General features: G+C 33.8%; 1 protein-coding gene across 2 annotated transcripts; it reads right to left on the bottom strand.

Moving 5' to 3' along the window:
- Nucleotides 1-2,263: 2,263 nt before the first annotated feature.
- LOC148192477 (uncharacterized) lies at nucleotides 2,264-9,328 on the bottom strand. 2 transcript variants are annotated; one of them, XR_015782267.1, is made up of 7 exons: nucleotides 9,080-9,328; nucleotides 8,894-8,977; nucleotides 8,703-8,787; nucleotides 7,559-7,647; nucleotides 5,636-6,205; nucleotides 3,237-3,348; nucleotides 3,015-3,040 (listed from the first exon to the last, which is right to left on the bottom strand). XR_015782267.1 is itself a non-coding variant. In XM_088099154.1 (6 exons), exons 1-6 carry the CDS (start codon nucleotides 9,113-9,115, stop codon nucleotides 2,820-2,822), a joined length of 627 nt encoding a protein of 208 aa, XP_087955280.1. In that variant the 5' UTR covers nucleotides 9,116-9,302; the 3' UTR covers nucleotides 2,264-2,819. The 2 variants fall into 2 exon arrangements, 1 of the variants encoding a protein (XP_087955280.1); XM_088099154.1 differs by lacking the exon at nucleotides 5,636-6,205 and having other exon boundaries at nucleotides 2,264-3,040; nucleotides 9,080-9,302.
- Between the last annotated feature and the right edge of the window lie 3,927 nt (nucleotides 9,329-13,255).

Raw genomic sequence — 13,255 nt, 5'->3', positions numbered from 1 at the left:
AGACTTTCTCAGAACGCAGCAGCTTTTTCCAACCAAAACGTGGGCCGCTCAAACGCTGACACGTGTGCTGTGTCGAAATGTTGTCAAAATTTGTTGTCTAAGTATCATTTTCCATATAAAAATATGAATAATCAAGATTCGTAGTTATACTACAGAAAAAAAAAAGTATCATTACTGGTTACTCTATATTTATCATGGATAACCGGTGGCAGAAGCAAGTTACACTTTTATCTTGGTTTTTTATACTCCCTACGAATATGCAGAAAAAGAAAGATTTAACATTTATTTTCCCAGATGATTTCTATATTTTTCTGTAAATTTTTTTCATTATAGATGAAGTATATGATAAAATTTTAACATTATGCATTTTGTTAAATCGATAATTGTTACCGATTTTTAACATTTGAGCTAATAACTTTTTATTTAAAGTATTATATAATTTAAATACAAAAGATAAAGATTATTTTTTAATAGGTACCAATAAGCGCATGAAAGTAAATAAAAATCCATTTTAATTAAAATAAAAAATATAATGAATAAATTTGTTGTATTGTGTTATATCTCTCATACGTTGTTTATCAATACATTTAATTCATCAAACATTTAATTTGTTCTATTGTGGCTGTCTTCTTTCCCCTCCACCCCTGTCGTATATGATTAGAAACTTTGTTTGTTTGTTTCTTCAGTGTCATACTTGTATCCTCAATTCCCTTTTTTATCACCTGTTTCCAGTTTTGCAACAGAAATAGATATCTTCATGATGAAAATAACAAGAGTTTCCATTAAGAACTCAAGTACATCATCAAACAGTAATGTCAAGTGCATAAAACTTTTAGATAGCATCATTGCTGAAACAGCTTTCTAGTTTCTTAAAACTAAATCCAAACAATAGAAAGTTTAATCGGTATAGTGTCTTGTTTTTCTTTCTGTTTTCTTTTTCCATAATTGACAATAAACCCCAAACATTGAAGTTGAATGCTTCTGAAAGTGCACAGGAACTGAGACAAATCATGGAAACCATAATAACAATGATCACCGCAAAACTGCCCAAAAGAAGATTATTTTTAACAACCAATTTTCCTTAGTTCAGAAGCCCTTGAAGACCTTTGTACAAAAATCAAGTGCCTTCGGTTCCAGCATGGCTACGTCTTTGGGAAACGGTTGTGTTGATATAAATTTCTAATGTAATTCAATTTTATAAAACAGTGTATAAGATAATTTATTTGTGCTTGATATAAAAGCCTCATCGCTCTGTTCTTCAAGGACGTGTGTGAAAGTTTTGTTCATGAAGTATGGATTGGTGGTGCCAATTTCGGGAACTGAGTTCAAATTTAAATTCTGCATCATTAGTATTGATCTGGGAATAATTCTACGATCTTACGAGTGTAATGTAGGACTTCTAACCGACATGTGCATTTTCGTTGCAGATTGTGATTTGGTTGGTGATTCCAGCGAGCAGAAACGCAAGAACTGATCATGCCAACAATACTCTTGGTCTTTTTGTTCTTATTCAATATTTTCCTAGGTTGTTTCTTATCTTTCATTTGAACCAGCGTATTCACGACAGCAAAATTGAATTATCCACAAAGAAGAAGAACCACTGAATTCATGTTCTTCCTCAACAGAGGCCTAATTGACAAATACCGTGCTTCAAAATAATGCACCAATCAAACCAAGGATCATCACCGAACTCAGTTGCAATAGAATCCACGCCAAATTCAGTAACGCTATACACCAGCAGCTCCTACATCGCCTGATTGATTCTGGATGTTCCAGAAAGGACTCGAGTCTGATTTCTTTTTTAAGGCTTTGTAATGTGCTAAATTTGTACTTTTGTCTGCAACCATAATGATTTGATTCGTTTCATTGCATTTTTCAGTCGAGTTTTCCTTTGGAGTTCCAAATCTGTCGAATGTTTGGTATTTGTACCGAATAAATTTGGTTAGATCAATCAATTTCACTGATCCAAACCATAATGCCGGTGTCATTGGCAAATTGCACGCGGATCTAAACACAATATCTGTTGAAAATGAGATATGAATGAAAACTGAAAGTCTGGGAAGAAAGAGTGAAAAAAAAAAGAGTATAAGGTTTTCTCACACTGACTTGTGGATAATTCTCATGTACTTCGACGTCGTCATATTATTATTGGATGTATTTGAATCAATTTTATTTGAAGTTAAATTAAATTTTGGTAAAATTAATTTAACAGTGCAATCAAAAAGTATTCAAATTGGTTATATTTACAAATTACAAAAATACGCATCGCATAATGTTTGGGGACTCTTCATTAAAACTTGTGTACTGTAACAAAAGGATTAACATCTTTATTTGACATCTGACATAATTTGAAGATGACAAAATATATCTTTAGTTGACATCAATAAAGACATTGGCAACATGTCGCACAATTACACGATCACGTGCTTAATTTATACTGAAATTGTCACCGTTGTCGAAAAGTCGAAACAACGACGTTAAGAGACCCAACAAAAAATGACAAATGTTATCACTTTAGATCCGATCACGTATTTGTTATCTCGTCCTTTCAATTATTTGCCTCCAATTAGCAACCAAAGAAAAATGTGCGTGTCGGTGACGGACATCGTAGCTCCCATAGAAGCATCAAAACATGGCTGGGTTGCTGTGGTAGCCATGATTTGGTCCCAATTAAAGCGAAGTTTCATGCCCTCCAAAACATGGCCCCATAAAAAAATTAGTCTATCACGTGAATGTGATCCAACCGTTCTTCGGAATCTCGAGCACCTCAAATTCGATAAGAATGTAGGAAGCTTCTCAAAATATGAGCAAAAATCAAACTATTCTTCGGCAGAAGGTGGATTTATTTTAGGAACTGTCGGCAAAGTAGACGAACTTGAGCCGGTTTTTTGGTCAGCCGTAGCAATAGAAAAAGGTTTGATAGATGACCGGAGAGATTCTGAGCCCTCTGTTTCAATCCTCTTGCACAATGCATCGCAATTACTGATCACCTCAGTCAACCTTCCTTTGAGCTCTCCAATTTCCACCTGCAAGGCATGGACTGCAACATATAGAGTTAACAATGTTCACAAACAAATGAATTAAGATTTTGACTTCATGATCCTTGAAAAGGATGAAAGAGGGAATTCCCTTTCAATGCAGCAGATTATGAAAACAAGTCTAACAGTATCAGTCTCTCCCTATAATATGAGAATCCTAGTGTTCCAAATATTGTTCAAACTGTGTCAGATAATTACCTCCGGATAGATGCTGCGAAGCACTCTTCATTGTAGATTTTGAATGATTATATCGCTGAAGAAGTTTGATTGCCAAAGCATCTGCAACTTCTATTTTGTTTTCTATATCCTCCTGCAAAAATTGCTACCATCTTCATGGCATGTACAGAAATACAAGAGACAACAATGTCGAGCCATCAATGCAAATATTGGTACTATCTAATAAAATAACATAAATAAACTACCAATATTATTGAAGGGTTCATCATGATAGGAACTATTCTCGTATTGAATTAAATGAGGCCACTAAATTGCCTTTTCATTTTAGAAATAGATTGAGTAGTTTATCACCAAATACGGAAGTTCCAGCATTTTCATTTTTGCTGTGTACAATCAATTAATTAAAACAATAATGAAATTAGCTTCACGATTCCAAATCTTCACCTGAAAAATTAAATTAATAGTCTGATGAATATCTTTTTTACAATCACTCAATACCAACATTTACATACTGAAATAGTCAGAAGATTCCAAAATAAACTTTCGTAGCATGGAAGGGGGAAATAGACCAGCTTAATTGTTATCCATAAGGTAGAAAGTATATGTTTGAAGGCAACTCTTCTCATGTCACCATATGTTTAATAAATACTCACCAGTCACAAATTGAAAAGAGAATGACAGAACATGCCAACTTTCATTAAAATTGGTGTCGTAATTGTAACAAATCATCATTACTATTATATAGCAAATAATTGTATTGCTGAAATGTGCTGCCAACACATCAAAATGAAATTCCTTGTATGAACTTTGTTAACACTACAAGGATTCTGTATTTGTTGACATACAATTCTGACCAACTGACATAAATTCAAGAATATGCTACATACACCTCCCCTCCATTAAATTTTTCTTTGAATTTCACATTCTAAATAACAATTTTAAGTTAATTTCTTGTTACCAGTTAGCTCAACGGTGATGACACAACTATTAAAGATGTCTTCTCCATGTGATGGTCACAACTGGTGCCACAACACTGCTTAGTCTAATTGGCAAATACAATTCATTTTGTTATATCTAACAAGTATTGGTCAACTATATTTTATTTATTTAACAAATAAAAAACCAGCTATGTTTATCATATATGTGTGTGTGTGTATCAAAATCTTAACTGAAACCATTGAGAGTATTTTAGCCTTTTAATGATAAATTTAACACCACATATCCTTCTATTAATAGAATATACATGTTTGAGGTCTTGAAATGGAGGGAATAAAAGGGTGGGTTTCAGTATGGGTAAAGGGGTGTGCGTAAATCACATGACATTGAATTATATACGTGCAAGGAAAAAGTTTCCCTTGTGTATGAGAGGGTAAAGGTGGGTTTGGTAGAGCGGGTGTTCGTAATTCACTTGAAATTGAATTATACTTGTGCAAAAAAAACGTTTCCTCTAACGGAAAAGGGAAAGGGTGGGTTTTTCTAAGATTTGTATGTATGCATTAGTAGATGAATACGGTTAAGAAGTGGATTTTAAGTCTAACTCAATCTTATAAGATCTGTTTGTAAGTTGAGGTTTGCACTCACTTATATATTGTAAATTGACTTTATCTCTAATCGATGTGGAACTTCCAACACACACTCCTATATATACATCTCGAGCATGGGACTAGACATTAATGGGTGGTATGATAAAAATCCGATAGTGGATAGAATGATATGCTCAACAAACACAAATCTCTCTAGGATAGGCTAATTCATGGTTTTGATACCATATTAAGAAGTGAATTTTAAGCCTAACTCAACCCTACAAATGCTTACAAAATTGGCTTGTAAGGTGAGGTTTGCACTCACTTATATACTATAAATTGACCTTATCTCTAATCGATGTGGGACATCCAACACATCTCCCTCACGCCGAGGTATATACATCTTGAGCGTGGGATTAGACATTAATGGATAGTCCGATAGTGACCTGATAGTAGGTGGAATAATATGCTCAATAAACACCAAATCTTACTACGATAGGCTTTAACCCAGCTCTGATACCATGTTAAGAAGTGGATTTTAAGCCTAACTCAATCCCACAAAATGAGCTTGTAAGGTGAGGTTTCCACCCACTTATAAACTATGAAATCGCCTTATCTCTAAATGATGTAGAACATCCAACCAATGTTGTCAAACTCGAGGATTGTAAGAGAAACAGAAAGGGAATGAAAACTTGTAACTCAAGGATCATAACTCGACTCGTAAGAGTTATAAGTAAATAAAAAATTATATTCATAAATTGGTTGTCCCATCTATTATCCATGATTTTCCAAAGAGGAGTATAGCTATGCAACATAAAAATAAATAAATTTATCTCCAAAAACAACGTCTATTATTAGAAAATGAAATATTAGTGTAAGCAAATTAGCTATTGTTACCTCTTGCTAACTCCATTGAAAATACTTTCTATCTTCTCTTTAGCAATATCCATTTCTTTATAGATAAATCCCATGGCTGGTTTCTTATATGAATCCACCATGCACAACACCTTAATCAAAGGAAGAACACCCATCAGGCAATTCAAAATATTTTTCCAAAATTCCTTATCCAATATCAAATTTTCCACAAACCCGCCATCTCTAGTCTTTACCATTTGATTAGATTGTCACTCCTTTGATGTGAACATCCTAATTAGTGAGCCTTTATTCTCATTCAAGCATCCCAAAGTCAGTGGAAAAGTGAGTATGGGTAGGTCTTATCAAACTTATCCCTTTAGTAAATTTGTGCAACAAAGAAATAAGACTCGTTCTTGAATAGATGTAGGTTGTGATTTTCTTACCATTGGTTATTGTTGTATCATGATGAAGTGGAATTTTCTTCTCTAAATCTTCTAACATCAAATCAATGCAGTGGGATACAAAAGGTGTCTGTTCTTCACTTGGTCTTTTTCTAGCATATAATCCATCCCCTTCAAATTCTTTGAATATTGATTTTTTAATCAGATTTTTCTGCAACACAGAAACCACACCCAACATTAATATTTTTACATCTTTCAGAACTGCAATAGATGCTCCAACATCCTTTGAGGTTCCTGCTAAATGATGCTTGAGTCGATAAATTCTACCCGTCAATAACTTTTCACAGTATTTACATTTTACATCTCTTGCTTTCCCATCAAAAGAAACACAATGACTCTATGCTGGTTCAGTCCTTACTCCAATTCCACTTCTTCTTCCACTTGATGTCCTTTGTTTCTTCTTCAAATTGAAAATAAAAAGAGGCGACGTGGAGAGAAAAAAAACAGGGGTAGTACCTAAAAGTCACAGGGAAGAGTGGCGATGCAATGAGGACGATGACAAGCATCAATGACGAGGCATTGGCGACAGGTGAAGCTTCGTGCATATTGTATGAGTTTCTGTTTGTAAGGTTGCAAAATTGTTTCTGTTTTTGAGTTGAAAAAAAAAGTTAACCAAACCTAAAAGAAAAGGAGGGAAAAAAGTTGGGTTTTGGACTGAACTGAGTCTGTTTTTTACTAAAACATGGAGCAGGTCTGTTTTAATAAAACATGGTGTCGTCAAACCCTAATTCCATTTTTTCTCCTTTTGAACCTATCTTCAACATCACCATGGAAGATCGACATGAAGCACGATCCTCCGATCTAGCGAAAGAACTCAAAAGATCGCTCCAATCCGGCAAACTTTTGATCTAGCATCCTATTTAGCTCGCATGGGTTGTGAAAACTCGCAGGTTCATTCGAGTTTGTGAGTAAGATCGCGATTTTGACAACATTCCTTCCAATTCACCCCCCTCATGTCGAGGTATATACATCTTGAGCATAGGACTAGACACTAATGGGTGGCCCAATAACGGTTTGATAGCGGCTCAATAGCGGATAGAATAATATGCACAACAAATAACAAATTTTGCTAAGATAAACTCTAACCTGACTCTGATACCATGTTAAAAAGTAGATTTTAAGCATAACTCAACTCTACAACACCGGCTCATAAGGTGAGGTTTATATACTATGAAATCACCTTATTTCTAAACGATGTGAGACTTCCAACACACTCTCCTCACACCGAAGTATATACATCTCGAGCGTTGGAATAGACATTAATGGATGACTCAATAGAGGCCTAATAGCAGGTGGAACAATATGCCTAACAAATAACAAATCGCACTTTGATAGGTTCTAACCTAGCTTTGATACCATGTTAAGAAGTGAATTTTAAGTCTAACTCAACTCCACAAAATCAACTTATAAAGTGAGGTTTGCACCCACTTATTATTGTAGTCTTATCTCTAGTCGATGTGAGACTTTCAACAAATTCAATAGACTATTCTTGTATTAAGAATACCTGTCTTTTGGTTATCTCTTGGGCCTTTTTCTCCTGCCAATCACGGTACATTGAGAAGAGCTCCAATAGAACCTTGGGATTCACTGTACCTATTTCAAACATGAAAAAGAGAGAAACTAAGCAATTGGCCACAACAAAACTACTAGTATTAAATGCAAATTCCATTATACAACAAAGTGATTTATGCTCTCAACTCTTGTTTGAGACCTATATGATAGGGGAACCTAAAGAAAAAGCTTTAACAGAAAAAGAGATTCCTTAAACTCTCAAATACATGCAGATGTAGACTTCACACATTAGTGCAGTAAGAATAATAAAAGAACCCTTGATAATATTATAGGTCAATGGGTTGAGCATAACATGCCAATACCCAAACCCAAGACAAATCGGTAAACTAGAACACGGAAGTTTTATGTGGGTACAGATGTGGTGCCTAAGTGAATCATCATGACTTTTGGGACAATTGATCTGGCTGGCTGTTAGGGAATGCTTGCACAGGCACAGCAATGCGGCGTTCTATAATAGATGTCACAGGGTATGGCCAGAGCATTAAGGGTTTTTCTAATTTCGGGAATTAGGATCTTGTTGCTGTAAACAGAAGGCTAATTCCTACAGTTATGAGGCCTTCTTAAAGTGGTAACCCAGGGAAATCATTCTGTTGGAGGGGATTTCATCTTAATGCTACAAACAAAACCAATCAGAAACCTTTTGCCAATGTCGAAGACATTACCCATGTAATCCCTAACTAATTAATAGCTTGAATTAGGAGAAAAAGTTCATGAAAACTGCCAATATGCTAATCTACTTTTAAGAACAAATAAATTACAAGAGAAGCTATCCAGCATGTGTGTTGAAATCACAACCAATAAAAGCATAAGCTGGGGACCGGATAGAACTCTGCATTTTCATTTTTATGTAAAAATAGCCACACACACAAAAATATTATATCGTAAACTAAAGATGGCTTGAGCCAGGCAGGGCAATGACATCTTAGTAATCACAGTCGGAAAAGAATATCTACCAAAAGGATCAGTATTTTAGATGCATAAAATAGATTATTTAGGCCAATAACCCCTCTGTTCAATTCTATTGGGAGTATAAGAAACAAAAGAATCCTTATCCATTAAACCTTAGAAATCAGCACCTGAAAACGAAGACGACGAAGGCTTCCTCACCAAAATATCAGTTAAAGTACCCTCTGTTGGGGGAGAGGTCAATATCGGTGGTGTCTGCACCAAACCAATTAAGGGAATAATAACCAAATAAAACAATCAACAAAAAAGAAAAAACCTCACAACAAAGACTTGTTTCCTTATATCAAAGAAAATTACATACAATTTTGAGAGATTTAAGGCGCTCCAAAATAGGGTCAGAAGCTTCCGATCGCTCCGTTATGGTGGTGATTCTGTCATCAGGCGTCTATGGCAATAACAAATCAATAGTGTTCAGTGAACAAGGACACAGCTAACAGTTTTATTCATTTTGAACCAAAAAAGAAAAAAGGAAAAGAGGAATTGAAACCTGTCCGCTTGAGAGAGTAGATTCTGAAGCGCCCATGTATGGCAATGCGGTGCAGGACCGTAGCTCAAAAATTAATCTCTAAATCGAAACTCTCACTCGCGTAGCGAATTTGGGGAAGGGAAACAGTACTCTAACGAATTCGCGTTCAACGAACACGTTCAAAGACAACAACCACCTTTGATGGTATCGCACGTTACCGTAAGCTTAAGTTCTGAAGATAAAAGTAGAAAATTAAAAAGCTCTTCCACAAGGTAATGTTCTATATTTAAAATTAAATAAAAAAAGTTGATTCCTTCGTTAATTTTTTGTATTTAATTTTTTAAAAAATTCCATTTTCATTCAACTTGCTACAAAAATATAATAAACTTATTTTAAGAATTAATTTAAAACAAAATAAAAAGATAAGAAATTTGAAGAATCTATTAAAAATGAACATGAGATATTAAAAGGATAACAAATTTAAAAAATTTGTTAAATAAAATAATATTTTTGTATTCTTGGTTTTAAATATTTATTGATTTTATTGCTTAGTGTACATATAGACTATTCAAGTATTAATTAATTAATTATTTAAATAAAGTTTTTCTATAATTTATCACTTATCATATATCAGTATTTTATAACATGATATTTACCTATTAATCTTTTATCTTATTTGGTTTTCACTTATCTATCAAGGTTTAAAAGTTTATAGATACACAAAAACACTGAATAAAATATACATATATTTACAATAATATATTTTTTATTTTCTTATACAAAGCTTCTATTTTCTTTTGACTTTTAGGAAACAAATTATCTTCCACAATTGGGAAGACTAAGCTCAAATATAATGATATAATCTTTTTGGTAAGAAAAATTATTAAATTTTGTAAAGAATTTTACTTAACAACGATTATTAATTGTTGTTTGAAGCAAATATTTTCGAGATAACCTTCAGAATGATTTCTTTGTAATTATCCAAATTTCAGTTTAACGAAAATTTCACCAAATAATCTAAAATAAATAAAAACCATAAAAATTACTGGAAATAAATGTATTTTTAATCTTTATATGTTAATTAATGTGAAATTGAAATTTAGCGTATGAGTTTTTTTTAGTTATGGATTGTAGATTTGTGAGTAATAAACTTCTTTAGAAAAGGTAATGATTTTGTTATTTGAGTTTGAGTTGAAAGTGCGGGGTCATCTTTAAAAGTCAGAGTTAAAATTATGTACGAAGAAAGTAGGTAAGAGACAGAAAAGGCAAAGTGAGTATACGGTTTTAAGCTATAGTGTCAACTTTGAAATGATAAAGTGATATAGGACGTTGAAACTGATAAAGTGGGTCAGTGGATGAAAGAGTGAATTGAGCTATGATTTTAAGTGGTAATGTCAATCTTGAGGTGAGGAAGTATTAACAATGAGTAAAAAAGAGGAGATTCAAGTTCTTGGTTTGGTAAGAATTGAATAAGAGTTATTCGAAGAGTATGAAGACTGGGGCCTAAAGTGAAGGTGGCAAGGAGAATTCATTAGTATAGTTAAAGTACTATATCTAGTGGGTTTCTCAAAATGGTTGAGAAAATGGTAGTTTGGACAATCCTAGTTTCAGATGTATCATAAGATGGCTAAATACTGATCAAGCTAGTGATTTCAAGTCGAGAAGAATGTAGAGTTAAGTATGAGTACATGCTAGTGGGTCAACAAAGGCAAATGGTTCAGGTTGGCAAATTGAAGGAATGAAGATGGAGCGCTCAAATGTGGTTTTTGTCGCTGTAACAAATGAAATAGTTCTACCTTGAGAATGAATGGAAACTATGTTATTCAAGAGTGGAGATCAGTAAAGCAATGTGAAGTCCTCATAATGGGTGTGTTTAAAGGTGATCAAAAGTGATTAACAATTGGCAGTAAATCAAAAGTTGTAGTGATCAAGTCAGTTGTATGGTGCTTCTTAAAGGGATCAATAGAAAGTCAAGGGAGATCAGTCAAGGGTTGATCTGAAGTCAAGGATAATTGAAGTCTTAGAAGGATTTTACAATAAGCTCGTGGAAGATAGATGAGTGGTGTTTTCAGTTTGGCAGATGCAGTTTGGTTGCTAAAGTGGAAGAAGAATCCTTAAAAGTGGAGGTTTAGAAGTTGAGAATTTGTTTGAGAGCAGTGGCTAGACCAATTTACACTATTGAACACTAGACCATTTTATCACAGAAGCAAGGTTTTTCATGTCAATAAAGTTGTTGGGAAGTAGTATCTTTGTCAAATAGGTGGTTGTGATAGAGAATGTGAAGAGAGTAGGTTGTTCCTTCTATATGATAAGTAAATTTTCGAGGACGAAAATTTTTCATGTTGGGGAGAATGTAAAACCCCAAAAAGTGGTATTTTATAAATGGTGGTAGTTTAAAAATAATGAGACTCAGTTATTTTAATATTAAATTATTTACTTATAAATAGTTTTGTTATAAACGAGTTTCATTATTTTAAAGTGTATCATCTCTCTAAAAACCACTTTTCTAGAGTTCTCTACCTTCTCTCTAAGATAGTTTAAAAATAATGAGACTCAGTTATTTTAATATTAAATGATTTACTTATAAATAGTTTTGTTATAAACGAGTTTCATTATTTTAAAGCGTATCATCTCTCTAAAAACCACTTTTCTAGAGTTCTCTACCTTCTCTCTAAGAGATCTAACTCCTGAATCATTTCTTTAACGATTAGGTTGTACCTAAACGATCACGACAGAGTAATCTATACTTCTACCCGATCAATTTCTGTCATAGAGCAAGTAAGTTTCGACTTCTTTTTCCTCTTTCGTTCCTAATCTATTTCTAGAAGAATTAAGTGTAGTTGCATGTGTAATCTTGCTTCATCTACTCATTCTTGAGTAATTTAAAGTCCTAAGGACTCTATCCGCTTCCAATTTGGTGTTTCGTAGGTTCGTTTAGAAATTTCTTATGTTTCAAGAAATCAGTGAGATGTTGTTAGAGTTGGGTTGTTCATTGTGAGGTAAGGGAAGCTAGTATTTTCTCTAGGTTATGTTTGTTGTATATGTTTAGTATTTTTATGTTCAATTTTATGATGAAATTGAAATTGTGAAAAATGGTTCTAATATGTATTATGTTTAAGTGATGACTTTGGAATGTATGATACTTGGATGATTGGTATTTGGTGATTATGAATTGATTATTGTTATGATGGTTGTAAATCTGATGATGTTGGATAACTGGAATTGGATGTGATTCTAATAAGTAATAGGTGGTGAAAAAACATAAGTGTGTAGTTGAAAATAGAGGTTTCAATGGGAAAATCTGTAAGATATGAATTGGTGTGAGAAAGCAGTTTTTCCAGGTCTGTTATGGGGTAAATTGAAGTCTGTTAGAAGTATGTTTTAAGTGGAAACTGATCTAGGATCAAAAAGATTGGTCAATGGTTAGTGTTTGAGTAGTTTTAAGTACAAAATGAGAGGTTTAGGTAGTGAAATTTTAATGTAAGGGGTTGGGACTAAATTAGAGAGTTTAAGGTTTGTGTTAGAGCCAATTAAGACTTGTTTAGGCCTTTAGTTTGCTGTAATTGGTGTAGGAAGTGGTAGATGTGATTTTAGGTAGACTAGAAGGGATACTTTGGGTTTGGAGTGGTCAATTTGTGTTAGAGGTGTGTTTTTTTAAGGTTTCTCACTGCCTAAGGAGTTATAGGAGCCATTTAAACTTGTGTACAGGGTCACTAAAGTCAGAATAAGAGAGTGTTTTAATCTAGTGTAGCACCCCCAAGCGCTCTCATGGCTCCCTCTTTCTAGTGGTCTGGCGCTCGAGCACCTTTTTTGGGGGGTTGAGCGCCCCTCAGCCAATTTTGAGTTTTTCAGGTTTTGGAAATCTTAAATTCTGTGTTTTGGAGATTAGTTTTGGACGTTCTTTAGATCATTTTTATGGTTTTGGACCCTTATGGAGTTGTTGGTGAAAGTTTCCAAGCCATTTCCCTTGCCTAGTGTGGATATCAAGCTGCTATGAAGAAAATTTGTGTTATTGTGTGATTTTTGATGGCTTGTAAAGGTGTTTCTAGTTCTTTAATGTATGGTCAATAGTTTCATGTATTGGTATACTATGTAAAAGTGAAAGGAAATGTGTATAAATTATCAAGTGGATTAAAAGTTATGAAAGTTAGTTCCAGGGTGGAACTTCGTGGTGTGGTTTCAAGTATCGTTAGTTTG

Source organism: Vigna umbellata, chromosome 9 (genome assembly GCF_029865625.1).
Source record: "Vigna umbellata cultivar VRB3 chromosome 9, Vumbellata_1.0, whole genome shotgun sequence".
Taxonomy (NCBI): Eukaryota; Viridiplantae; Streptophyta; class Magnoliopsida; order Fabales; family Fabaceae; genus Vigna; species Vigna umbellata.
The sequence above is the reverse complement of the archived record's forward strand: the minus strand, read 5'-3'. Positions and strand labels throughout refer to the sequence as shown.